The 27,210-nt window shown below is 42.1% G+C and overlaps 1 protein-coding gene across 3 annotated transcripts; it reads left to right on the top strand.

The window, feature by feature from the left end:
* Window positions 1-2,506: 2,506 nt before the first annotated feature.
* LOC128305586 (potassium voltage-gated channel protein Shal) lies at window positions 2,507-26,116 on the top strand. Of its 3 annotated transcripts, none has more exons than XM_053043108.1 (6): window positions 2,507-4,174; window positions 11,640-11,802; window positions 11,911-12,099; window positions 12,889-13,050; window positions 15,687-15,716; window positions 19,583-26,116. In XM_053043108.1, the coding sequence occupies exons 1-5, from the start codon at window positions 3,060-3,062 to the stop codon at window positions 15,696-15,698; spliced, it is 1,641 nt and encodes a 546-aa protein (XP_052899068.1). In that variant the 5' UTR covers window positions 2,507-3,059; the 3' UTR covers window positions 15,699-15,716; window positions 19,583-26,116. The 3 variants fall into 3 exon arrangements, with proteins under 3 accessions (XP_052899068.1, XP_052899066.1, XP_052899067.1); XM_053043106.1 differs by lacking the exon at window positions 15,687-15,716 and adding an exon at window positions 14,101-14,256; XM_053043107.1 differs by lacking the exon at window positions 15,687-15,716.
* The last annotated feature ends 1,094 nt before the right edge of the window (window positions 26,117-27,210 follow it).

Genomic DNA, 27,210 nt, shown 5'->3' with positions numbered 1-27,210 from the left:
TGTTGCGCCATTTAAAATGGACTTAAATGAGCGAATGGCAAGAAGAACAGAATTGTACTGCGTAATGGAAAGGGGATTAAAAAACACAGGCAGAAAATACAATTCAGCTATCCGGTTAGCGGGATGGAAAACGAAACGGACCGTTGTCCGTGCCACTGGCACACAACAAACGACCATATGTTTCTAATGAAGCGAAAACATTCACACACCACTGCTGACCTTCTTCATCGAGCCTTGGTGGTGTGCCTTTTCGATCAAGAAAAGGATCGGTTTTCCCATTTTTCCGTTCAACCCCAAGGAGGCTTGCATTTCCATTTGCAGCAGGGGGGGATCGTTTGTGTGTGGACAATTATTATAGCTGCCATGTGCTATTTCCGTGCGCACCACAAATGAATTGTCCAAGTGGAGCGCCGAATGGCCAGAAGTCTGTGGTTCTTTTATGTTCCTATTAAGGAAAAAATATTGCCATGATTTCCGATTATTTTGCCATAAATTTGCACTGATCCCTTTCGGCACATTTTTTGTTCCGTTTCGCTATACTGTTGCACTTAACCAGTAGCTGGAAGGTTATTGTTTCGGGAGGATAAAAAAAAACAACAACAAAAACGGCAGAGCCTTTTGGGTCATGAATCACTTTGGGCCGATCGTAAGGTCACTCGCTTCCAGACGTGATTTTTCATTCGATGTGCTTTGATTTAGCGTTCCCTATGCTCTGTCTCCCTCTCTCTTTCTCACTTTCGCAAAGTTTTCCCTCAAGCCTTTCCCTAGTCCCCGGGCGATGACAATCCCGCGATGAAGTAAATGAAGCCAACCGGCGAGCTGTAAAACTTTGCTCACTATGAAACGTTCTTCATAAATATGGCAAAGCGGTACTTCATCGTCGGTTGTTAACTGAGACACTTCGGGACGTGTAATGCAACAGCTAAGGGGGAAAAAGAAACTGCTCGTTAATGTATTCCAGTTGAGCATGCCGAGGTCATGCAGTCATGTGACGGGTGAGTGACTTGTTCACACGATTTAAATGGTTTACGATGGATACGTTTAGCTTGAAAAGCTTGTTTTATCGTCGCAGTAACCAGGCGCCTCCATTGAACTACCACCAGAAGAAATATTTGCCACCAAAACCATGACAATTATGACCCCTTTACTATTATCTCTTTAATTTAAAGTGTTGTTAATGGGGTAAGATTAAGTCTAAATTTATCTTCACCATGCCTTTATTTATTATTTTATTTATGTTATTATTTTATTATTAGCTTATTCTTAAATTCATGCCAATCTCAAAACTTTAAAACACGCCAAGTAGAGTTAGAAATTGATGAAGTTTTAGCGGTGGTTTTGTATAAATCACACTGTATTATTCTTTTCTTTTTAAAGTGAATTGAAAAGAGTAACCTTTCTTGTTACAAAATTAACAACAATGTAATCCCTATGTTCCAAAAAAGTCTTCAAACATATGAAGGCACTGCCATCATGATTCTTTAATGTCTCAAACGACTGTGATACTCTTTTGTTACTTGCGCTACGAACCAATGATACGTCCATTAAGCTTCCTCATACAGAATCAATCAAATCAACTCGATAATAAATGCCACCCATCGTGTCATCATGGCGCATGGTTCATTTTTCTTATCAATCAATTAGCGTTTGCTCAGCAAAAAACTTACCGCCACCAAAGAACGAATATTCATGGAAGCCACCATCGATGCTATCGTAGCTTTATGCTGATCATCTTGACTATCTGGGGATGGACAAAAGGTGATTTGCATACAGCATGCAGGCAGTAGCTGCTGCCAGCTGGAAAGTGCACTCAGCTCGTCAGTGTGCAGCATCATCATCGCCCACAGTGTCTTCAATATCACTTTGTCACTTCATCATTTCACACTTGCCCAGTGGGGTTAGTGCGCTACGTCACACGCCGCACTGGGCGGAATTCGATCCAGCGCACTGAGGTCGAATTTCAGATCGTTTGCGCTCCATCTCGCTCCGGAATCTGCTCACTTTCGGTCGCATAATGGATGCAATATTCACCAGCTTTGTACTAATGATATTTTCTTCCACGCTTCCTTCTCTTCCCCATCGCAACAGTCCGCTGAGTCCACCGGCCGACAGTCCTGCCGACTGGGATGGAATGTTACACATTTGATGGTCGTCCCTGGTGTCCCAGCAGCCGCAAGTGGTGCACTCTGCGCACAGACAACGCTCCCATCCGACGGCAACATGCGGGAAAAGATTGCTAAAGTGCCCACCGGCAGCAACAACTAGCACGCGAACCGCGCGCCATTTTCGAGCGTCACCGTGGGCTGCAGCGTGAGTCAGAGCGACTCGGAGGTAGGAGGTTAGCCCGGGGGGACAGGCAAAAGCAAACAGAAACGGACAAAAGCAACCAGAAAAGTCGAACAGATTCGCACCGACCGAATTTGGCCGAGTTCGATCCGAGCTAAAATGTGCGATGAAAGTGATTAATCACCGGCGAGTGCCAACACCGGAGGTTCTTGGACGAGACGTAAGCTCGATTACTCGCCGTAAGAATCCGGACACTTCGAGGCTTTCTGTGCTTGTTGCGTAGAAGTTGATTAGGTGCGTCGAGTATCCCAGAGGGGTATTCAGGTGCGAGTGGTCAATACTATTGCTGGGAAGGGTCTTACCGCGTACAATAGCTCCAGGGTAATTTCTGTGGTTTGGAATTTGCTGACTGGGCAAAGTGCGGACTGAAGTACGGTTCTGACGGTTAAATGGTGCTGTAGCATCGCAGTGTTGGTGTGTGTGTGTGTGCGATAGTGTGCGGGAGTTCTAGAAAGGTGACATAGCTTATGTTGAGGTTGAAGCACGTACGGTGAACTCCAGCTTGGTTCAGGTTTCAGGTGGCACCCTGAGCTCTTAGATCGCGTCCAGTGTCGAATTCTTGGTGAAGGTAGCTCTGCACCGGAGCAGTGGTAGTCTGGCCCGTCCAGCAACCAGCAACCGCGCTTTCGGGTGACATCCACCAACTCCACCCCGACTCTCGCCGGTGGGTAGTTGCACACTTGGAGGATCATTGAAAAATTCCACCGAATAGTATGGCTTCGGTCGCCGCTTGGTTGCCATTCGCACGGGCGGCGGCCATCGGCTGGGTGCCGATAGCGTCCCATCCGCTGCCGGCCCCACCGGTGTTCAAGGACCGGCTGCGCTCGGAGGACGAGAAGCTCATCATCAACGTGTCCGGGCGGCGGTTCGAAACGTGGCGCACGACGGTCGAAAAGTACCCGGACACACTGCTCGGCTCGAACGAGCGTGACTTCTTCTACGATGAGGACAGCAAGGAATACTTCTTTGACCGCGACCCGGACATCTTCCGGCACATTCTCAACTACTATCGCACCGGCAAGCTCCACTACCCACGGCACGAATGTCTGCTCAGCTACGACGAGGAGCTGGCATTCTTTGGCATCATGCCGGACGTGATCGGCGACTGCTGCTACGAGGACTATCGCGATCGAAAGCGCGAAAATGCCGAGCGGCTGATGGACGACAAGCTGTCGGAGAACAGCGACAACAACCTGCAGCAGCTGACCAACATCAGACAACGGATGTGGCGCGCCTTCGAGAATCCGCATACTTCCACTGCCGCGCTCGTGTTCTACTACGTCACGGGCTTCTTCATTGCTGTATCTGTGATGGCGAACGTCGTCGAGACGGTGCCGTGCGGGGTGCGGCCGGGCCGTGCCGGTACGCTGTCCTGCGGCGAACGCTACAAAATCGTCTTCTTCTGTCTGGACACGGCGTGCGTCATGATCTTTACCGCGGAGTATCTGCTGCGGTTGTTCGCCGCACCGAACCGGTGCAAGTTTGTGCGCAGCGTGATGAGCATCATCGATGTGGTTGCGATCCTGCCGTACTACATCGGTCTCGGCATCACCGACAACGACGATGTGTCCGGCGCGTTCGTGACGCTCCGAGTGTTTCGCGTCTTCCGTATCTTCAAGTTCTCGCGACACTCGCAAGGTTTGCGCATTCTGGGCTACACGCTCAAATCGTGCGCATCCGAGCTCGGGTTCCTGGTGTTCTCCCTTGCCATGGCCATCATCATCTTCGCCACGGTCATGTTCTACGCGGAGAAGAACGTGGACGGTACCAACTTTACCTCGATTCCGGCCGCGTTCTGGTACACGATCGTCACCATGACCACGCTCGGGTAAGTCACGATGCCACTGCCAAGTGGGGATTAGTTTAAAGAAAAATCCAATCAACTGCATTGTCAACGCTAGTTGTTAACGTAAAGGACACCGTAATGAGGGATGGGAAAAGCAAGCGATACGACATTGAACGGACACTCAGGACACCGTCAAATGTCATTCACTCAAGGTGCCTGCCCTCGAACAACAAACTCATCCCTGACAGGACCTTAATGATCTGTGCACATTAAAATAGAACAAACGCCCCTCTGCTACTAAATTCCTACCATTGAGCAACCGTGATTAAACGATTATTTACCCTCAATTAACCGATAAAATGGGACGATTATGATGCGCCATCAAGCGGCCAACCGATGATTATCTTGAGGAGATTTAATTTTTGGCCAAATATTAGACACTACGTCCTGCCTCCTGCCTCCTGCATTCCGAAACACGCCAATTCGATGCCGAATCGTTGCCGAACGCTCGCTGTGTCCGACTCGTAAAGCGTAATGATCCGACCATTAAACACGCCTCCAGGTAGCAATGAGCGATTTTTCACGTAGCACAGCGGGAGGAAAATCTGTCGTTCTTGATTTGATTCGCTTCGATGTAGGTCGGTGTTTGCTTAGGATTTTGTTTGCGGTGGAAAGATCTTTCGCGAACGGCTGACAATTGAATCTGGTTGGAGAGTTGTTTTTTGGGATGTGTTTTGATTATAAAAACAAGCAACAACGAGTTCCAGAAGCAAATAAAACAAGAAACAATATTATAAGAAAAAGCTCAAAGAAATTGATAAACTAACAAGAAAAGTTTAGCTCCAACACACTCGCAAACATCATTAGAGAGTCCCTGTTGAACATTTGGCCCCAGCTTCTTTTCTGTTTCGCCCCCACCGAGGTAATGCTCGTTTACGATGCAATAAACAACAAGCGCAATTTTCAACAATTTTTGCTCATGATAACGACTGCGACAAGGCAACATTATTCTGGCAGAGCGGTCGCAACGATGCTTCCCGAAAACTTCACAGGACTGCACACGTTTCCATCTCATTCCATCCTCGCCGCGATCTCGATCGCCAAGGCAAGATTCTGTTGGACTGTTTCTTGGAAGTTTTCTTTTTAAAGTGAGGATTCACCTCCTATCTGCCCTATTCAACGTCCCACACCGTGCAGTACGGCAGCACACCGTTGAAAGTTGGCCGCTAAATTACCTGCATCAATGAAGCGCAGCTCACCGCGCATGAAACTTTTCACTCAACACCTTCGAAAACCCGCGGCTCGTACTGCAGGGTGGAAGCACGCGATAATTATGCACACTGCGTTGGGCACGATACGCGGCCGAACCGAACGAAGCCGACGAACAAAAAATCGCAACATAACAGTGCAGCATACAGTTTCACCCTCGCGTAATGAGATGAGCGAACCACTTTGCGCTTTATCGATGTCAAAGTTTATTCACACCTTTTTACCCAAAACTCTAGAGCCGGGCATCGTTTCTGCGAGCATCGGTGGTATGGGGCGGGATCGTTTTTTTTTTTTGCGTGCTCTTCCCTCCAGTTGGAAGGTGGTTAACTTTTGCCGCTAAATAAACCATATTAAACAGCTGCACCACATCAAAGCTCTGCCATCGACACGTTAGCTCTCTGCGCCCGGTAACGGCTGGGCAAACCGTAGCAAAAGTGTGCAAATTATTCCCATTAACTCCGCAGGCCACACAGGGTTGTTCCTCCATGTACTTGCTTTCCGCCGTGTAGTACAACCACCCGTTGCGATGTTTTGTTTTGCTTTTTTATTTTTGGAAGCAAAATTAAACTACAACTGCTGAGGTGTGTGTACTCGGGCATGTCGTACTAAGTGGAGAACTGGAAAACTTCTAAGTCAAACACGATACATCGGCACACCCATCAGGAAGATGAGTGATGGTTGTTGGTTAAAAATGTCTGCCCAAGGAAGTTCAGTAGTGTGTTGCTAAATTAACGGAATAATCAACTGACGTTCTCGCGTCGTTTGACCAATTTAAGATAGTATTTTGATGCGGAATGATTTCAGTTTTAACATGTACGCTAGTTATTGGGCTTTACATGACAAATGGCAATCAGATAGAATGCCAAAACTTTTTTTGGAATTTTGATACTCAAAATGATAAAAAATATCACTCAATATGGCATTATTAACCTTAAAATAATCGTGTTTAATAGGCGTTTAATAAGATTTTATAAAGTTATTCTAACATTTTTTAATACCTCAAATTTTAGTTCATATTACTTCAAGTACATATCTAAACTCAATTTTAGTTTTGCTGTTAATTATGGTAATTGATTGTTTATTTAAAGTTATAGCTTAAAACATACAAACACCCAATAATAACTCGTCTGTGTTTTGCTATTCTGAACATCCCCAGCACTGGCGAAACAAAACATAAAATTACGCTTTCAAGATGCTCCGCATGAATAATGTTTCAGTCATTGACATAAACCATAACTCCATCTCGAGATAGCTTCAGGGTGTGAAAAACCTGCAGAAAGTTAAACCTTTTTTCCCCGAGATGGGATCAGCGATGCGACAAACGCAAGGCCTAACACGTCAACCACACACAGAGCGGTCTGAGTGTGGGCCGTGTGTCGCATGAATTATGGTTCGTTCGTGCCAATGTCTACCGCAACCGAACGGAGAATAGTGCTCGTTTTCATCGCATTAGTTGTGGAGCCACTTCTCATTAGCACTGCTCACGATAGTTGGAACTACTTCACACTTCACACAACCGTAAGGAATGGTCGCTGGAGTGAGGGAGCGTGTGCTGCTTGCCGGAAACCACCGGATGACAATTTTAATTTCTTTGATAGCATATTTTGTGAATTTTCATTTGAAATTCTTCCACCACCTGTGCAGGGGGTGGCATCCGGCACTGATGAGGTGCAAATGTTATTTCCAACTTCAACTTTTCAGTCTGGCCCTTTGTCCCCAGTGAAGGATAGAGAGTTAAAGAAGTATGAACTACTTCGTTCCGGTCGGAATTCTTGCGTGTGGCGTAACACAAAAGTTGAAACCATTGCAATTGAAGAAGTTCCATCGCGGTATAGGTTCGCGTTTTCCATTCACGAGCGCTGTCACGCTACGGACCTCTTTTTACTACTGGCAATCGCCCTGTGGTGTTGCTTTGCTGTTTGTCTTATGATTTAGCGTCTAGAAGGATGCACCCTAATGGATACCCATTTGTAAATGGTGCTGATCGATGATTTATGTGCGGTGAGGTTCTTTCATTCATTCGTGCGAGTATGACCTTTTTTTTCTTGGCCACTTTTTTTTTTTTTGGCCCCGTAGTCATTGCGCTCGATTGGACGTTAAATAAAGGAGTTCCGTCTCTCGCAACCGGTGCGAATTGTTTTCTGGTCGCACGACTAATTTATTGGACGTCATATTTTTAGCTTGATTTTCACTTTTTAAGGTTCGATTTTCTATACTTTTTTTTTGTTTCTACGCACATCTCATGGTGGGCAGTGTTATTCGCCGCTCCACAGTTTCAATCGGTCCGTTAATGGTTTGTCACGGTTCAATGGCTTTCCGATCGGACTTTATGACCAATTTTTCCACCGTTTCGTTTTCTGATTTTGTTTTCTTTTTTCCTACCGCTCTCCTTCTCTTCTTCTTTCTCTCTCTCTGTTACGAACCCAATGATGTTTCCATAATCGTAAATCACTGCAATCTGCTCGGGGAAAATTAATGGATTGTAAAGGGGTTTCTCATTTTTCCATCAAGCGAAAGGGTGTGTTTTTGCTCTTTGGGTTTTTTTGAATCCTTTTTTTTTGTCCTTGCGAATGAAAATGGAATGAGACTAATTAAAGAAAAACTGGGCCATATTGGCTCTGTAGGGTTAGATCTTTTCCTTTCCCTCCCCCCAGTAAGAGCTATTTCTTTTTGTGTGATGCCAGTCATGTTGAGAAGAGTCAAGCAAAATTGGAAGTGAATAACTTGTTATTATGTAAGCTAAACTTTCGTTCAATTATGAACGAATTTCTTTCGTCGCCTTTTCCTCGCACAAGTATCTTGGTTTTTATCTCCTCCGGAGCAACTTTTCAACATGTCGACCGCCTTGCTTCTATTGCGAAAGTTTTCTTTTGAATTTTGAACCTCACCAGCATAAATCGACATCGTTACGACAATGTTCGTCTTCTGCTCGTTCACTACCTTTGTTGCAGCACGCCAGAAAATTGCATTCTTCAACTGCAATGCACGTGCTCCGTGCGCATTGTCGGTTAAGACTTTTGCAACAAAAAGAGCAAAAGAGACATAAAATACCCTTAACCCTTATCATTTGAGATGAAAATGAATTTGTTCATCCGAAATTAGATGGTAGATTGAAATGGAAGATGGCTGCAGATGGGTGTAAGTTTTAGAATGTTATGGCTGCAATTATACTGTAAATGTACATGCTGAAGTTTGCAGCACAGAGCTATACTATGTCGTGCGACATGTTTGATGTCAGATGATCACTATAATTTCAACTGAAAGTAATTGGGCAGGTTGATTGGGGAGTAGAATTGCTTGGGAAACTCTGGCGATGCACTTCACATACATTAAGGATGCCTACAGCAAACAAGAAAACTGAACTTAAATTGTGTTATTCCATTAACTATCCAACTGGATTCCTCTGCCAATGAAATTCTCTTCCAATAAGCGCTAATAACAATTCCATAGCTGAATGCTGAATCATTAATTGTCCGCATGGCCTACAAATGAGATTTGGTTCGTACCGAGAAACAAGAGCAGTAATGTCAGTTGTGTTAAGCGGTAGCCAAAATTATGTACCCAACCCATTGCTGTCGCGTGTACCAACGGAAAGGTCAGCAAAACCAGCGTGCCACTACACCGCTCCGGCAACAAGCAAATGAAGCAGAATAACCACCAAAGATTACACTTCCCTCCGATAGGAATCTTTAATTCTTATTTGCAACTTATCACGTCTCTGTGCACCGCGTACCGTGCTTCACGTGTCCCTTGGCATGAGGAAACTCCTGCACGTGGATACGGCCCGTAAAGAATCTCCAAAGAGCCGCTCTAAACGAAACCGTTTGCCAGCTAGCTGGAAGCGATTTGACTGTACTCTTCGACCCAACCGAAAACCATTAAATGTCGAACGTGGGGAGGCACTTTCAACTCACTTCCCATTCTGCTAGTGGTGGCAAAAGTTCGGTGCGAGTCACCTTCCTGGACGTTCGGGCGTCCTTGCCGTTCCTTTTGCCACGGCTAAAGTATCTCGGATGGTGGTCGTTCATGCGTGATAAGGGTAAATAAAAGCTCGTTGTTAACTGCCTCGGACACTGTCATTACAGCTGCTGGATGGTGGCAGTGGTGGCGGTGTAGGTGATGGAACCTTAGTACTACCCATGAACTCAATCTCCATGGGAACTCAGCTGAACAGTATCTAGTTGTACTACGGTGCCTTTTGGGACAAGCGATGGGTTTGACTAATGGCTTTACTTCTTTCGCGTCGGAGCGTCCAACAAACCCAAATAATCCACGGCACGAGAGTGTACAGTTCTCTGCCCTTTTTTTTGGGGTGGCATACCATCCCCCGAGTGTTGATGAATGAAGGGAAAGAAAATCACGCAGCACGGTGTTTTCCGTGTTAGAAATAACAGACTCACGGTTCGAAACGTTGGACAATTCATCTCTCTTTCTCTTATACAAACTCTCGCTCTCTCTGCTTCCTTCTCTCGTTCTCACTCTCACGATCTATCCCTCTCGCTCGTAGCTTTCCTTTGCAAAGCTTTAAGTACATTTCATCAATCACTTTGAAGTTGAAGCTCTACGGTTTTAGTTACCTCAGTAAATCGTTTGATTAGCTGTCGGGTTTCATGTTATCGATTGATCCAATCCATTACTGAAATTGAGCTCCGAGGTTGGAGCCACCGTGTTCGAAGCAACGGCAGATAAAAAAAGCTAAATAAAGAAATTTCCTGTCGGTTTACTGCGATGTAAAATTTCGTACAAATGGCGTAGCTCTTTTAGAAAATTGTTACATTATTTCAATCACATCATTCAAGTATCCACAAGACAAAATAGCCAGCTAGCTGTTTTACATGATATTGCTATCTTTTTGTGTCAAAGTTTCTACAAATGTCTGTTTGTTGTTACGAAGCAATCAAACAGGCACACTAAACACATGTTTTTCTGCCCACAAAAACTCTTGAGCAAACAGCCAGCAAACGCTTTGATGTTTACAACAACGAAACGAAAATATCGACAAACATTTCCACTTTGCAACCAAAACAAACAACCGCTTTTCTTCCGAAAACATTACCACTCGGCGAGTGGCAACACTTTGTTGCCTTTCACGGTTGACCGGCTACTACCGGCTGTTATTTGCTTTTAATCAGAGCTGCTCAATCGATACCATTCTTGCGAGATTAATTAACGTTGTGATTGCACGGCATTGCACTCAGCGAACACGGCCGCCAGTGTTATGCCCGCCAGTAATTTCACAAGTGGTCAGCTACCGGGCGTCTCCATCGAGTCGGTATATTTTCGAAGCGCAAATCTACAACCACTCCGAGTGCAATTTGTAACGAAAACATTAGTCACTTACGACCAAATGAAACAGACCCCAACAGCGAACCGTGTGCTAAGTATCGTTTCGGCGAATAATGTGCATCTCCTCTTTATGGCACCGACCCAATCTGCGGCCGGTATGAAATGGCCGATGGTAGGCCACGACCTGCCATGATAGGAGGTGTCATTGGCAAGTCAAAATTCGTGACTTGCCATCTACCGCTCCACCGTCCGTGTGGCATCGTTCGTCGGTCATCGAGATGGTCGCAAATTTGCCATCAGCTGCCTCGGAAATGCCTGTGTCCACCTTAAACGGTTTGCTGGACGCGGCTCATTTCGACGGGCTTCTAGACGGGCATGCTCCGGTGGGCAAAATATATTTATAGTCTCTCGGTGGCAAATGCGAGTGGCCGAAGCGTGACCAAGAGTGATGTGCCGAATGTTGCTGATGCCCGCATTTAATGTCTGTCGAAAGTGATGGCAATGAGGGCATCTAATGATGCTCTAGATACAGTTGGCATTTGGAATGTTTCCACATTTCGCGCTGGCGTTCCGTACCGGGTGGAATTGCAATTTTGATGCGGTTTTGACACCTCAAATCGACTAAACTGTAGATGACGATTTGATACACCGCTGCTGCTAGAACCGCAACGGAGTTGGTGATGATGGCTCACAATGTAGTGAAACAGTACGAGCAACTTCATGTACTTCCTTTTGACGTTCCTTTTGACGTTCCAAAAAATATCACTTAAAGTACCGACCTGTTATGAAAATTAAAATAAACTACTGTTGCATTCAATTGCCTTTTCCAACATTTAGTTTGAAGATTAAAGTTCAAACATGTTGTGGTTTCGAGAACAGAGCCTTCCGACGTTTGAAGTATGATATGTACATTTAATTTCCTTGATACTAATACCTTATTCCATTCCCACAGCTACGGTGATATGGTGCCGGAAACGATTGCCGGCAAGATCGTCGGTGGCGTTTGCTCGCTGAGCGGTGTGCTGGTCATCGCGCTACCTGTACCTGTAATCGTGTCCAACTTCAGCCGCATCTACCATCAGAACCAGCGGGCGGACAAGCGGAAAGCACAGCGGGTAGGCTACCGGATCGATCGGGCCGACGATGAGGACGGCTCGCTGTAAGTACACGCTCGCTGGACAGTCTGTTAACTGTGCGACACGTTTTTCCGTACCTACTTGTAGAAAGCACGCCTTGCCCGAATACGAATAGCGAAAGCGGGCGCCAGTGCGGCGTTCGCGAGCAAGAAGAAGGCGGCCGAGTCGCGCCTAGCGGCGCAGGAGTCTGGCATTGAACTGGACGACAACTACAACGATGAAGACATCTTTGAGCTACAGCATCATCATCTGTTGCGATGCTTGGAGAAGACTACGGTAGCTATACACACACACACATACAAAAACATCCACACATATGCACACCTGCACACATACATTACAACACAATTTTTAAGGGAGTTAAGGATTCATACCGTTCTTATCAGATCGAAACAGATCAGAGATACTTTGCACCACTTTCTAACGTATAAATCATGCATTTCACGAATTTTCTATCCAATGCTCGAAGCTATCTCTTACATTTGTTTAGAAATTTAAATGACACATTCAACGAACATCCTACCACATTATGCACCTCACATTCACAGTAAGGAACACGAAAGCTCCTAGAGGAAAGGCTGAGATTTCGATCACATTCTTCCATCTGTCTCTCTGTCGAACCATTTCCATCTCTAAGTTAAATCTTCGCATGCTTCTTGCCTTCGCTGCATTTCCATGTAGGGTTAATCATCAATTTGGTAGGCTCATTTGTCAACCATGCCGTGTTCTACGACCGGAGTGGGGTTGCTATGCGAACTTCTTCTTGTTCATTCGTTGAAATGTACCTACTCCACGCGCATACACTCTCATGCATGCTGCACGCTTGTGATGTGGTAGAAATACACAAATAAACATAACCACACGCTTGAGTCACCTTAAGTCACATGCGAAATCTTAAAAATGGGCATAAGGCCCAGTACCTTTAACATATCCGACTCCCAAATGTATCCCCATTTGTGTAGAGTAGTCGTCGCCAGTAGGTTCCGTCCGAACGCACCAAAAGCCGTACGCGTCACTAACGAATGCTCTGATTTCTTTCATGTGACGCATCATCTGACCCACCAGGACCGGGAGTTTGTCGAGCTAGAGACGCAGTACAATGGACAGACGAAGCGGCCAGGATCTCCGTCACCGATGGCCAGTCCGTCACATTCGGCCAACACGGCCACCGGGGCAACCGGGCTCCTGCAGTCCTGCTGCGGACGATGCTGCTCGCAGCGATATCAGGTAAGACCAACTGGAGAGCTGTGAAGAGCCGAATGATCCTTTGATTTTTTTTGTTGTTTCCGTTTCTTTCGGATCATGATGTTGACAAACAAATGTAATCAGACAAACATGTACACTGAAAAAAAGGTTTAAGACAATTTTACACACACTAGTGCCTAGGTAAATACAGTAACATTCAACTAACACAAGCGATGCGATAAAATTATCGTGAATTTCCTAGTATACACACATTTGCTACGTACTCAATCACACCTTCACAAGTCAATCCATATACTTACACGATGATATGGTAAAATAAATTTGATACATCATAGGATCATAGGGCAATAACGAAGCTTCAAGTGTACTTCCCTTACTGGCAAATCAGAATTGTTTGTGAAATTCTATTAGTTGTTAGAGAAAAAAAAACATATCTATTACCTTCGTTATGGACCAACTGCAGGCAACGTGAGATCGTGGACTGTGGAGGATTTTCCCTTTTTTCTGTTTCAATTTTCTGGTCAACAGCAAACTTCACACACACATACACACTCACATTCACAAACACATACAACAAAAACTCACAAACGATGCAGTCGGTACTTTGCGATTGGAACGTAATTCAAAAGCACCAAAAATATATTCCCTGGCTAAGGATATCAAAAATCTAAATCGAAATAAATAAAATTTGGGAAAAATTTACAAACATTACGAAGAAAAAAAGATACAAAATAAAACAGGAAACTAAGGAACAAGAAAGATCAGAATAGTAAACTAGTGTACTAGTGTGCTGTAGCAATCGCGGTTTTCGGTCGAATATTGTTGCCCACTGTTGTTAGTGGAATCAAGCAAAAATAAAGAACCACGAACAACGAAACCAAAAACGGATTACCAATTGGAATCGAACGATCAAACCGCAATAGAATTGGGTACGACAGCGATGGTGCCTGATGCACGTGTACGGATTGTGCGCCATCGGTACGAACGTTGCGGGGGTGTACTGTGTGTGTATGTGTGATTGTCGTTCTTTTGTGCACCTTATCCTCATGCCTCGTACCTCGTATCTCGTAGGACAACCGGGAGTCTGGAAGGATCTCCTTCGATGACACGGGAGTGGAGGAAGGGAATGAAGGCAGAGGCGTAGGAAGAAGAGAAAGCAATGGGGACTGTGAGCGTACGGGCACCAGTGCAGCCAAGTAATGAACCATAAAATAATGATCCCTGATGGTTGGTTTTCCTTTGAGTTTATCAACAAAACCGTGTTTTTGACCCCTTTTTTACCCGATCGTTTGTTCACTGTGTCTCTCGCTCTCTATCTCTCTATTTCTCTTTTGACCAACTGTGCTTTGTCTCTACTGACTCTGTTCCATGTGTACTGTTGTCTTTCGAAGTCTATGCTCAGGTTGCTGAGGTCAAATGATATCAGTGTTTTTAGTATGTTTTACTTCTTCAGTTTGGTTCTATTTTCCCATTGTTAATTGTGATGATTTAAAAAAATAGGATAAATTTTACTTTTCATTTGTTTTTTTTTTGTCACTGTCGTTTTCTTATTGAATGTTATGTTTGTTGTTCTGACGTTTTCATTCTGCAACATAACGGACGGTACGGTTTGTTGGTTTTGTTGTTGTTTATTTTCAATTTTCCTCTTTCATGGCCATTTTCTGATCAGTGTGTGAATGTACCTTTCTAGCCTTCACTAGTGTTTTACAGCTCCGGTGTTAATTCCATTAATGTAATTGTTAGCTTATGACATAATATATATCTCATTTTCTCATCAGTGTGAAAATGATCATACCTTTTACACTCGTAATAAATTAATATATAACAGAGCGAACAAATTTGTAAACTGTGTACAATGGGAAAATAGCAACGTGTCGTGTACAGTGCGTGTACAAAGCAAACCGAATTATAGCACCAAATGCATATAATTGTAACAAATAAACTTACTAAAAGCAAAAGAAAGCGTAAGAATGTAAATCAAAAGAAAAAATGAAAAATACACATCGAAATAAGATGAAACAAACGAAATATTAGTAATATGAATCACGTGCGAAAATCATTTATTATTTTATTCATGTAAAAATATTTTAAAATTCGGCAAGAACTAAACACGAAGATGTTATCAATTGAAATGAATATGCTCTTCGGTCAATTTAGCAGTAAGAATACATACAAAAATTATTTAAAAATTAGACAATTGAAGCTCATTCGATTCTCTTTTTTCTCTTTTCAACCATTTTTTTCTTCCATGTTTTTGCTTACGAATGCAAATGCAAAACGAAACAAACACGAAACAATTACCACAATTCGATATGACAGTAATTCGAACCAGCATGCCTATCCTTTGCAAGGTACCGGTATGCGTATGTAAGATGGACCAACATTCCTTCGAAACCCGTTTTTTGCCCCCATTCATCTCGTTTACTCAGCCACCCATAAGTCCCATATCACAATTGTCGTCGGTTGTAGCATCGTACGGTGAAACTAATACGTCTCCTTATTGCCTTTCTCGCAAAACAACTGTGAAACTGCACGCAAATCGAAAAAAAAAATAAAACAAACAAACAAAAAATATATAAACACATTAATCAAAACCGCCGCGACTTGCCTTTGCCGTGTGAGCTGTGACTAATAATGATGAACGTTTCTCATGTTAGCCAAATCTGTGATTGGATTTTCAGATACAGGTAGAGTTAGAGTGTTGTTGCATCTGTTGTCCGCCCCGCGGACGTTTGTTGTGTTTCTTTTACGTACATGTTAAACGTTTTCCCAGTTGTGTTTTTTTTTGTTTACAGTTTTTCAAACTCTCTTTCTCTCTATCTCTCTTTCTCGTTCCTTACTGCTAGGATGATTTTTAAAATACCGTTTTTGAATCCCTTTCATCGTTTGTTGCGAACACTGTACCAATCTTTCTGACACAATGTTTCTTCCAAAACACACACTAATACATACACCCTGCATTGTTCTGTACTTATTTTCACTGTATACTATGGCTAAACGGCACGTATTAGAAGCTGTACATAGTAATGCTCTTCTGTACAAAAAAAAACACACTCTAGTTCGAAGCCTGTTAGGAGCAACCGACAGTACGGACGTGCTGTTGTTTGCTCGTTGTACAGAAAGGTGGGCTTGTAGAATAGGCAGGGATGCGTATGGGAGCATATGTGAACCGCAAACATATTTACCCCCCAATCGGTTGCCGTGTATGTGCGACACAACAGATAATCCATCGAATCGATACGGAAATGCAGATCAACGGCTGCAGCAGCGCAACCTCAACTGTGCTTCACCACCATCAACGCGCACGAACGATTTATCGCTTGAATTGCACATTCGCTCCATCGATGGGTGTGCGTGCATGCGAACAAACAAACAAACCATCAAACAAACAAACAAACTCGTAAAACACATCGACTCCTTTTTCCCATGACACGGGAACGACCGAAACTCCGATCGGAGTTACCGCATCAGCCGAAACATTCAACCTTCCGGTCGGGTCGTGCCGTGACGGAAGTTCATCAGTGTCCTTAAATGAGCATAAGTGAAATATTACATACCCTCCATTACATTACTCCGTCGGGTAGCAGTGCAGCAGTAAGGCGACATGGAAAAATGGCCCACCCTACATCAGACGGCACTCGGTTTGCCCGTGGTGTGCGCATTGCCATGATGGACAATGTGCCTGATTCGAAATGAATAATATAACACCACTCGAGAGAGAGAAAAAAAAAGCGGAACGTGTACCAACCGGAAGCAGCAGGTTATGCTTCCCGTATCGGCCATAAATCCATGGGAAATATGCTGGAACATTACGGGCATGCTGATAGAATGTGGAACAAGAGTTTGGATGGGGCACGATTTTTCATGGATTTCGAGCAGATAACGCCACAAGTGCATACGGCCAAAGAACCAAAGCACAATCGTATGCATGTTTTATGGTTTTGGAACGCGTTAAAATCCACACAAACGGAGCGGAGTAACAAATCGATTGTGTGGTGGATTTGATGGAGCGATGAGCCACCCGCCAGTTGCTTTTGTTTGCGGGAAAATATTTATGCAGTATCAATTCGTTCATGCTATCACCCACAGTGGCCGTAAAAAAGAAATGTACCATTACATGCTACTGAGCGAAAAAGTTTCATGACAAGTTTTCACGTGTTTTACTGGCAATACTCAGTGTGTCACGTCAATAATTTTATTAATTACACCGCAACCAATTTGACATGTTTTATGAGCAATGATGAAGGAACTTTTTACAAAGGATTTCTATTTTTCCCAACAAACGTACAATAAACTTGATACACAACAATCATATCACACTCACACACGATCATCTCCACTACCTACATCAACTCCACTCACATGTGTTGTAGACAACTCTTCACCAAAATGGAGACTGAATCACGCTCATGACCATATCGATGTCTATAAGAATTTTGCTTCTAGGTGTTGTATGTTACCGTTCTGATGGTGTATTTGTCATCCTCCTTCGTCCTTCTCTACTTCTACTGGATATGTTTTATGATTTTGTGTATATACTGTTTCATATGTTACATTTTCTGTTTGATAACTTTACATAATTTCCTCTTTCCTGTGGAGCTTCGAGAAGGATTATCATCGGCAGAAGAAGAAGTAAAGTGTCGGGGAAGCTGACATGGAAACAAAATCAACGTTTCGAAATAGCCAACATAAATAGAACCACCATCTTTTACTAGACCGTTACCATTACAGTTTAATTGTAGTTGGCATCATTTTCTATTCAATAGGCCGTAGTATTGTAGTGTATTAGAGTTGTGTTTCGTAAAGAATACGTCATGGTTAACGTTGCTACCCGCTTCCAGTAACGCTCGCTTTTGTAGTGTTGCAACACGTTTCATGTACAGGGTTCGTAAGCGAACCACCGTATCGACGCTTGAATATTTCGTTCAATCGAACCTACTCCATCCATACAGAATTGGAAGTTTACCAATATCCTGGCCTTTGCTTCGAGAGGGTGAGACTCTACCACGACACCGATTGGACAATTGATTATAAACTCTTATTTTATTCTTGCCATTTGAATTGGATTAGCTAGAGCGATATGACTATTGAGTGCTATGAAGAACCATTTTAGAGACTGGTTATTTTACATTGCAAGCTAGCTTGCTCAGCTTGCTCGCGTAGGATAAAACTATAAAACAGTTAGGTGATTGTTAGTGCTAAACCACTGTACAACCGAATGCATAAAAGGCTGTATGTAATCTTCAAAAACAAACAACAAAACTACTGTAAATAAATGTACCATAAAGCAAAGCAACCAAACACCCCAAACCACCAGTGTAAAATAAATCCGTACACTCTCCAACTGCACCCCAATGATTGCAAAACAAATGCTATATTATACAAGTTCTCAAATTCGACACCTTGCCACCACGAACTTCCAATAGGCTCTATATACCATACAACAAAAATAAAACGAACTTGCACAACCACCAAAACTCCAGCTCTTTTCACATTCTTTTTCTCTCTATCTCCAACTATCTCAGCGCATTGATTCCCAACATATCAAAACGTTATACAAGCTAGCAAAAAAAACACATAATAGAAATCTTGTTTGTTATTATCAATAAGAAACGCATCAACTGTTGACAATTTTCCTTTCGTCTATTTCTGACATCTCTTACAAAATATCCCAACTATTTCCCCAATCTTACCCTTTCTTTGATGTTCTTTCATCACATTCCTTGTGCTGAGTTCTAGTTGTTCTTTGATCTCTGTTTTAGAAATGCGTAATTAAAAATGCATTTTTAACGGCAACTTCAACTGTTTTAAGTTTCTCTATGGCTTTCACATTTGAGTTCCTCTTCTTGAGTTAGGTGATATTTTTTTCATTGAAACTATAGTTAAATGTGCTCTCAACTGTTTTATCAATGTTGCTATCTGCTATCTCTAACAAAATTCGCAGAGATAGCTTATCTCCATCTAAATTAGATCGATGTAGAGTGCTCACCAATTTTATTGTTTTCCGACTTCTATATTTAGATACAAGAAAATTAAAATATTTATGGTGAACCGAAGAAATCCCACTGCAAAAAAATAAAACCATGCGGAAAATATAAAAACCTAAAATAGAATGTCAATTGAAATACATAATTTTTATGTGCTTTCTTCAATCACACCAGAAAAGGAAAATTATTCTCCTTCAAAATGTTCTTTCCATCCGACTCCTTGTCCCCCTTATCATATGTTTCGTTGTAAAAGCGATATAATTATTTCTCTCTCTGTCGTTAAGAAGAAAATCCACCGCATCTGGATAAATCGTATTTCCTGAAAGGCTATTTTTCTTCTGAACAAAATACACCCCAACCACTCCTGTTTATCTTTCGCTCTCTCTCTCTCAATGTACCTCTCCTAGTTCACATTTTCTCTCTCTATCTCTCTCTCTCTCTATCTTCTCTCTATTTGTAACGCCTAGTGTCGAATACAGTAGCGACTATTTTGTAGCGCCAGATACTAATTACCATTCCGTTTTGTTCTCTTTTTCTTCCAAACGCATTGCGACGTTTGCTTGTAGAACTACACCTCAGCGAATCAATGATGCCAGGAGGACGATATTCCGCTACGGGAAAGGAAGAAATCATAATAAACTGCGTGCACCAGCGTAGAGAATATCGTTCCCGACACACAGAGGCCCGCTCCAAATCACCAATGACGAATGCGATCATGATAATCACTGGAAGCATATTGCACCAGATCCAGAATGATCGAGGTAGCGCGCATATAACAACTGCCAACAAACTGGATCCGGGGATCGAAAGAAGGATCGTCGCAGCCTACTGTTTAAGCTTTTTTGCAACAGCACAGCATCATCAACACAAATTGAAAACGTAACCTGTCCCGTTGACAGTTCGTTCATTCCAGCGCCAATATCACCACCAGGTGGAAAGTTTTGAGAAAGGGAGATGAAGTCTGCAATCAAAAATCGACAACAATGGAAAATATAGGACAATTATCGAACAACACTATTCTGAAGGGATACCACCACCATATGGTCAGTAGCGATCAGGACACGCGATCAGTTTAGGCAGACGATGGGCAGGTTGGTTTTCGACCGTTCGTCCTTGGATGTAAGGAGTTTGAATTGTGAAATCACGTAGGGGTCTCAAACCTCCGATTGTTTGCGTAAGTTGAGCGGATTTTTAGGAACAACTTTGCAAAACCCTGTTCTAGTTCGAGGCCACCAGACGGACACGTCTAAGACGGTACTGGCAAACGCTAATGTTTAGCTGAGACACAACCCCATGCTAGCAATCGATCTAGCCCACTACTTTATCACAACTACTACGTAAATTGTACAGTGTTAATCCATTTTCACATCTCTATCTCTTACAACACAATAACACCCCCCCCCCCCCCCCACAAAACAACAGAACACTGATTTAGCGAAGGAGAAGAAACAGCTCTAACAGAAATGAAAACAGTACGATATAGTTGAACACTCCAGCTACAAAGCACTTGACAGACAAGTGATGGACGCGATAGAAAGCATTATTGCTGTAGTATTGCTGAAATGTTACTGTTATAGCGAAAATCGTATCGTATTTTCGGATGTTTCTTTTTAATACTTATATCGCTCCGGTATTCGACTTTCGCCCGTACACTAAAAACACTGAAACACAAACACCCACATACTGTCTCTTTGTTTCACACACACTCACTCTCCCTCTCTCTTTCGCTCTCTCGTTTGAGAGCTACTCTGTAGCATAGTGAAGTGGAAAGGTGCGTGTTCGGGGAGATGGTTATGAAAATGTTCTTCTATCACTATTACTACATCTACTATTGCTACTATTACTACTACTACACCTACTACTACTGTTACTACTAGGAGAGAAGCGTAGCATAATTAATGATAGGCATGGCCACACGGTAAGCCAGTAGGCCAACTCCATGAACCCTTAGGATAGCCGTTCAATGAAAGTGAAGTGTAGCGATAACGCATAAGCATAATGTTAGCTGTTAGGGTTCCCTTACACAGTACGTTACAAGATGGTAAAGCAGATGGCAAGAACGGTAGTTTAAAAAAACTGAAAGTTTGATGAAAAACGAAAACGATATAAAAGAAAAACAAAAAAAACACAACAATATAGCTTTAAACGAATACAGAAAAAACAGAGCGATTAACGAATATCTCGACTAACTGAATGTTTAGGCAAACCCCGGATGGCATACAATTACAATAGTGCTCCCAATTTTAAGCAGACCAACATCCCGTCAAACTTTGCTGGATATCACATATCAAGTGTGAGGAATACTGTAGTGTGGCCGGTATTGGATGCGACCAGTAGCGAGTTTGCGGTTGCACCAGTAGCAGGGAATGTTTCTAAATCACAAAGACAAGATGGGGAGATTAAGGAACACACTAGCATATTATAGGGAAAGCGTGGATGTGTGCGAAGGCACACATTGGAAGGTTTTAGTTCCAATGTCATTACACCAATGATGATTTCATTTGCGTTTAGAGCGTAATTCTATGTTTTCGACCTAGATACGCGATGGTGTGCAGTGGAAGCTTTGATTTGTATAGTACACACACACGCGCGTAAGGAAGCAATAATTTTAGTAAAAGAGTAAAAATCAAGCAGCCGGAAAATGCAACATTTTCTACATACAACCAGTCGATTTTAAACTAGTGAAACTGCACAAAGCGATGCAGCCTGTTCGTTCGCAGATAGCATGTGGAAGACGATGATGTAAATAAGAACACCAGACAGACACAAAGCTAACAAATGAACCGTAGATATACCAAAACAAAATCCAAAGTAAATAAATCAACTCGCCCTATGCACCACAACCATACGCAGGGCGGCAAAAACTACACCTTACTGCAGGTATCCACTGTGTGTTTTAAGCTCCATTGTATGGGTAGGAGGCGAAAATCATATACATGTACGTGTACGCGTGTGTTTGCAAATTGCATCCGTATTTCAGTTCCTTCAGGATGTTTCCGCAGAACAAGCAACAGAACTATATTGTTATGAATGTCAAAACCAAAATGGTCTAACACAAACAAATCGATTGTTCTTCATTTCGAATCGTTCGCATTAAACCAATCTTCCAGCTAGATCTGTGAATACTACTTTAAAGAGATGAAGAAAAAAATCTTATATTATCGAGTAACGTGACGTGATTGTTGTTTATTGATAATGGAATAAAAAAATAAAATAAAAAGGAGAAAAAAGAATAAAACACAACCAAACACACTTGCAGTTTTAGAATAAATAAATGGAAGACACAGAACGAGCGTGTGATGGACAAAGGAAGTAAGAAAGGAACGATAGAAAACGGAGAAAACGGAGAAAAATCAAACAAGCAGAACGAAAAGTAAATACACAAAAGTATCTTAATTATACGTGATGAGAAGAAAATAAAAGCAGCAAAAAAAGAAGAAAATGTAAAAAAGCAAACAAAACAAAGAGCGAACGAAAGTTAATAAGAAGAATATAAAAAAAAAGATTGAATATGTAAACGGCTTAGTGTAAGGAAACAATTGTAAGGCTAATATCAAATATTGATGGATGTTATAAACATTATTATGAAACTTTTCAATACAAAACGAAACCCAAAGGAAAACCTACTGCTTAGACGTAATTGAGATTAACTAGAATAAATGCTGAACGTCACGAAGGAAAATCCTACGAAGCATACATTTATACGCGTTGTTCATTTTCAGGATTGCATATTTGCACATTGCAACATACCAGCGTGTTAAACGTGGCGTATTGATCGCTTAAGATCGTTTTCGGCTACCTGCTGGACAGATCGTATCGCAATCCCCTGAACAGAGCTCCCCTTTTTGGTGTTGGGGCGTGAGTTTAGTTTTTCCCTTTGTCAAAATTTAAAATAAAATTCGTTCAGCTACAGATGAATCGCAACCGGACTGGGTGGAAAAAAGTCAAACTTATGAAGTAATTGTAAGCGAACTAGGTGATTCATTGAACTCCGTTTAACAGTTGACCTGTAATCAATTATTTAGTGCAGTGAACGTCAAGGTTACACTTAGCAATTAGTCCAATGGTAATGGTAATAAAATCAAACTAAACCCAAACGATGTCCATTTGATGCAGATGGAGATGGCAGACGAGAAAGCACAAGCGAGTGCAGGAGCAGGTGCAAAATGCAAGGTTAAACCATTATTCTAAACCACACTACACGCATACACAGGTGAACACTTGTAGGTGGAGTGGAAAAATAACAGGAAGTTGAAAATGAATCGAATATGAATGTTACAGAATAATACGTTGTTTGTGTAAAAGCAGAAAGTGTAAGACATTTAGACGGACGTTCTTCATAAAAGCAAACCGAATACTTTATGAAAAACTCTTTAACCCAAGATCTGGCAGCAAAATGCTCCCAGTCCATTCGCCGGAGAGCTAGCTGTTCCAGCGAAACCGCACTCTAATGGAAATGATGCCCATGTTTTCGATGGGCACGAACGACAGCGGACGTAAGCTAAGCAAAATCCAAATCGTAATGAATGAATGTATTATATTAATATTACTCGTGGTAAAAAGAAACAAACAATCCAGCACAGTGGTAGCGCAAATGGCAAAATGGGTAGTTTCGTTCGTAACGTGAGAGGTCAACAAAATCATCCAAGTAGGCCAGGATAACCGCCATCTTGAAGTGACATCGAAGATCACAGCCAGTTACTAACATTTTAAAATGCAATTTATGGTCAACAAGAAAACAACAGAAAATGGGGCAATAAGAGCAAGGAGGCAATGAGGTGAAGTACTATGAGGATTACTCACGAATGCTAAACACTTCTACGGGCAGACGGAGTGGATTTGTGACGTAAATGGAGTGCTAAAATTTCTTTTCCCATACTTACGATTGCTCGGTTCGGATTCCACTTTCACTGTTCGATGTGTGTAGGAGCTCCCCATAATGCGATGTAATAGCATCGCCGTAACAACATTTGTAGTATACCTCTCTATCTCTTGCATTAGCAACACAGCAGCAAACTAAGTAACAAACGGAGAATAATACAGTAGATTGTACTGGTGTTTAGCTTAGAGTGTGCTGGTATAGCTTAGAAGAAACACAAACAAAAATAAAGAAAAATGATTAGAGTTAAACAAAGAAAACAGATGATGAAAAAACATCCAAACTCTCAGCAGAGCAATACAGACAAAGAAACTAAAACCACAAAATAGAGAAGAAATAATCAAAGCCAAGCCGAGTGTTGTGCAAGACAATTAAATGAATGGTAGCAATACAGTTCAAAAGACGATAGAACAAAACAAAGATAGATAAACAAACAAACTTTTGCAAAGGAGCAGCGAACTCATTGATCTATCTCTCTCTCGCTTGTCTAGCTCTGTTAGCCATTTTCATTTTGTTTGTGTTTAGTGGTGTGAAAATGATTTTAAATGAGGGTGGAATGGGTCATAATCACAACCCTTGCTCAAAGCTTTCGATAAGCATGTAGACAACAAAATAAACAACAAACTCACATTTTGTATACGTACCAATAGACGAATAGTAACAATAGTAACGGAGAGACGAGTTTTCACACCAGTTCAATACCTTGGCTCGGGTTCGTTTGCTCTTAACCGATCGCCATCTTAGCTGATCGTTTTCAAAGGTAATTACCGACATATCTACTCTAACAGCTCGTTAGCAACGCCATTTACTTCCGAATCACAATCCATACTCCACTCCACAAGAACCCCTGCATTCGTTCGAATAGGAACGAACGTCATACGGTAGTAAGCGGAACAAGAGCATAACGCAATACTGGCGCCGTACCTCTAGGGAATAATGATAAAAAATGTGAAAAAAAGGAAAGAAAATTCTCCTACTCCTCCCCATGAATCCAAGCGTAGATAGAATGTTTTAAGCGGTAGTAAACAAGTAATGTAATGTACACGGAAACTATCCCTACAAAAAAACTACCGAAAATAAGCGATTCACATACATAAACACGATTACAAACCACCAAACACACACACACACTTTCGTAAACACTTGCTAATAAGCAAGAAAACTGGACAAAGATGGAAAAAGGACGATTAAAATCCATGTTTGAAAAGCTAAGCAAATAAAACAAGCAACAAAGAATAACAAAACATAAAATACCAATTAGATTTAATTACACACATCTTTTGTAATAAACGAAATGAAAGCAAAAACAACTAGCGAAACCATACTCAAACCGATAACTGCCGGGACAAAGAGAAACAGAAAAAAAGCAAAGAAGAGACAGAGCAAGAGAGGGGGAGAATCAAATGAAATGGGTTTGGATTCGTTTGACGCCATGTTGTTGATGATCCACCATTTTGAGGTATCGATTTGGATTGGAAATGCGGTCAGCCATCAGCACGATGTAAACGCAGAAACTAACGAACCGGCTTGAGCATAACGAATTTACCTTCTCCACCAGATGTAACACCATACTCACACATCCTTTCTTTTCTCCTTATGTCTACTTACTTGAGCTTTTCTTTGCGCGCCAACAAAAGCTTTATTTAAGCAAAGCTACAACCACAATCAAAATGTGTACAATGGAATCCGAGTGTGTGTGTATGTGTGTGTTTGTGAATGTGTATGCTTTAACGATAACGCATATCGTAAGCACTCTTGTGTATCTTCGTGATGCGGAATGTAAACGAAAGCTCCACTTAAAAGCCAACGCACTATGCGTTCCGTTCCGTGCGCTTTCCTTCCATCGTCCATATGTTTTGTTATGTTTTCTTTACTAATTCTCGTTGCTACTCGTTGTCGTTTCGAACTACCACGTCGCCCTTTTTCCTTCTGTTATTGGCTGTTTTATCGGCCCCGCTGGTATGATGACGAATGGTTTTGTACATAGTAATTTTAATAGCTACACCAACAGCTCCTATCTATCGAACGAAACACATGCTAATATAACGAATAATAAAAGGAAACAGAAAAACAAAAAAAAAACATCCTTTTTCATGTACATATTCTGTTTTTGAATAGACCAAAACAAATGAACATATATATATTATATATACATTGACAGATTCTTAGGTTAAAGTGGCGAGATGTGTATCGAAGTTGAAAGGGATAATAAAGTGTTGTATTCTGAAAAAAAATGTAGAAATTTATTATCAAAAGTCGACTAGACTTCAACCATATTTGATTAACAGTTCTTGGTTGCGTCACTTGAGTTTTCTATTTTTTACTATTCTACCGAATATTTATTATCTTCCGTATTCTAAGCTTACTGCGAAAACGACATTCTTGTTGTGGAATGAAGTGTTGTATCTGACACTTTTCTTGAGCAGACTCATTCACATCAATTTGTAGTACAAAGTCATTTGCATCATGTGTCGAGGGTTCTCTTAATACCAGGATTCATAGTACTACGTTTGCATAATAATAAAAATCACGTTATTTATTCCGTTTCAAGTTCTGTCTAGATTCATGATTCAGCCACAACTCAGCCATGCCGTTTGTCTTGCAAATAACGACAAATTATATCCGTCTAAGCTCTTTTAATAATCCTTTCTAAAGCGGTATCGTTAACGATGAAACATTTTCAACTCACCAAATGATCGTTAAGCCATCGCTCATAACCATTCCTACCTTATCGCAATTGTGACGGCTTTGCTTCACTTTAGGCAACCTACCACTCGTTTTACGATGCAACAAAAATGATCCATTTGAATTTTACAATCACACAAAAAATAACTCCTACTGTTCCATTTCCTTTAAAATTGTACATATTAGAACCATTCGGCTAACAACATATTACCATCCGCGAATCCCTAGCTCTATCCTTCTCTCTACCTGTAACCATGCCAGCTCGTATGATGTTCGCACGCCTCGCATTTCAAAAAGCCCCAAAAATCCCTTCTTTTTTTCCCCCACTGCCTAGTTCCGTTTTCATCTGAGCCCCTGCACAACCGGCAACTGCAACCGCGCGCTGTTGAATTAGCGTCAAATATTTAATTTTACATATCCCGCGGCCAGCTTCATCATGTTACATGTAGAATATATTGGAGCCGGTACAGCATTTTATGTGATTTGCAAAATGAATTTTCCGGATTTCATGCCCCGGACACACCGGAGCCTCCTGACGCGTTGTTCCACCCGACGGAACCTTTACCAGGAAAGTTTTACTTACTGGCACGATGGCCGGGTGGCTTTTGCGGACTGCTGCGTTGAATTTCA

The sequence above is a fragment of the Anopheles moucheti genome, chromosome 3 (assembly GCF_943734755.1).
Source record: "Anopheles moucheti chromosome 3, idAnoMoucSN_F20_07, whole genome shotgun sequence".
Classification (NCBI taxonomy): Eukaryota; Metazoa; Arthropoda; class Insecta; order Diptera; family Culicidae; genus Anopheles; species Anopheles moucheti.
This window is presented reverse-complemented; position numbering and strand designations above follow the sequence as displayed.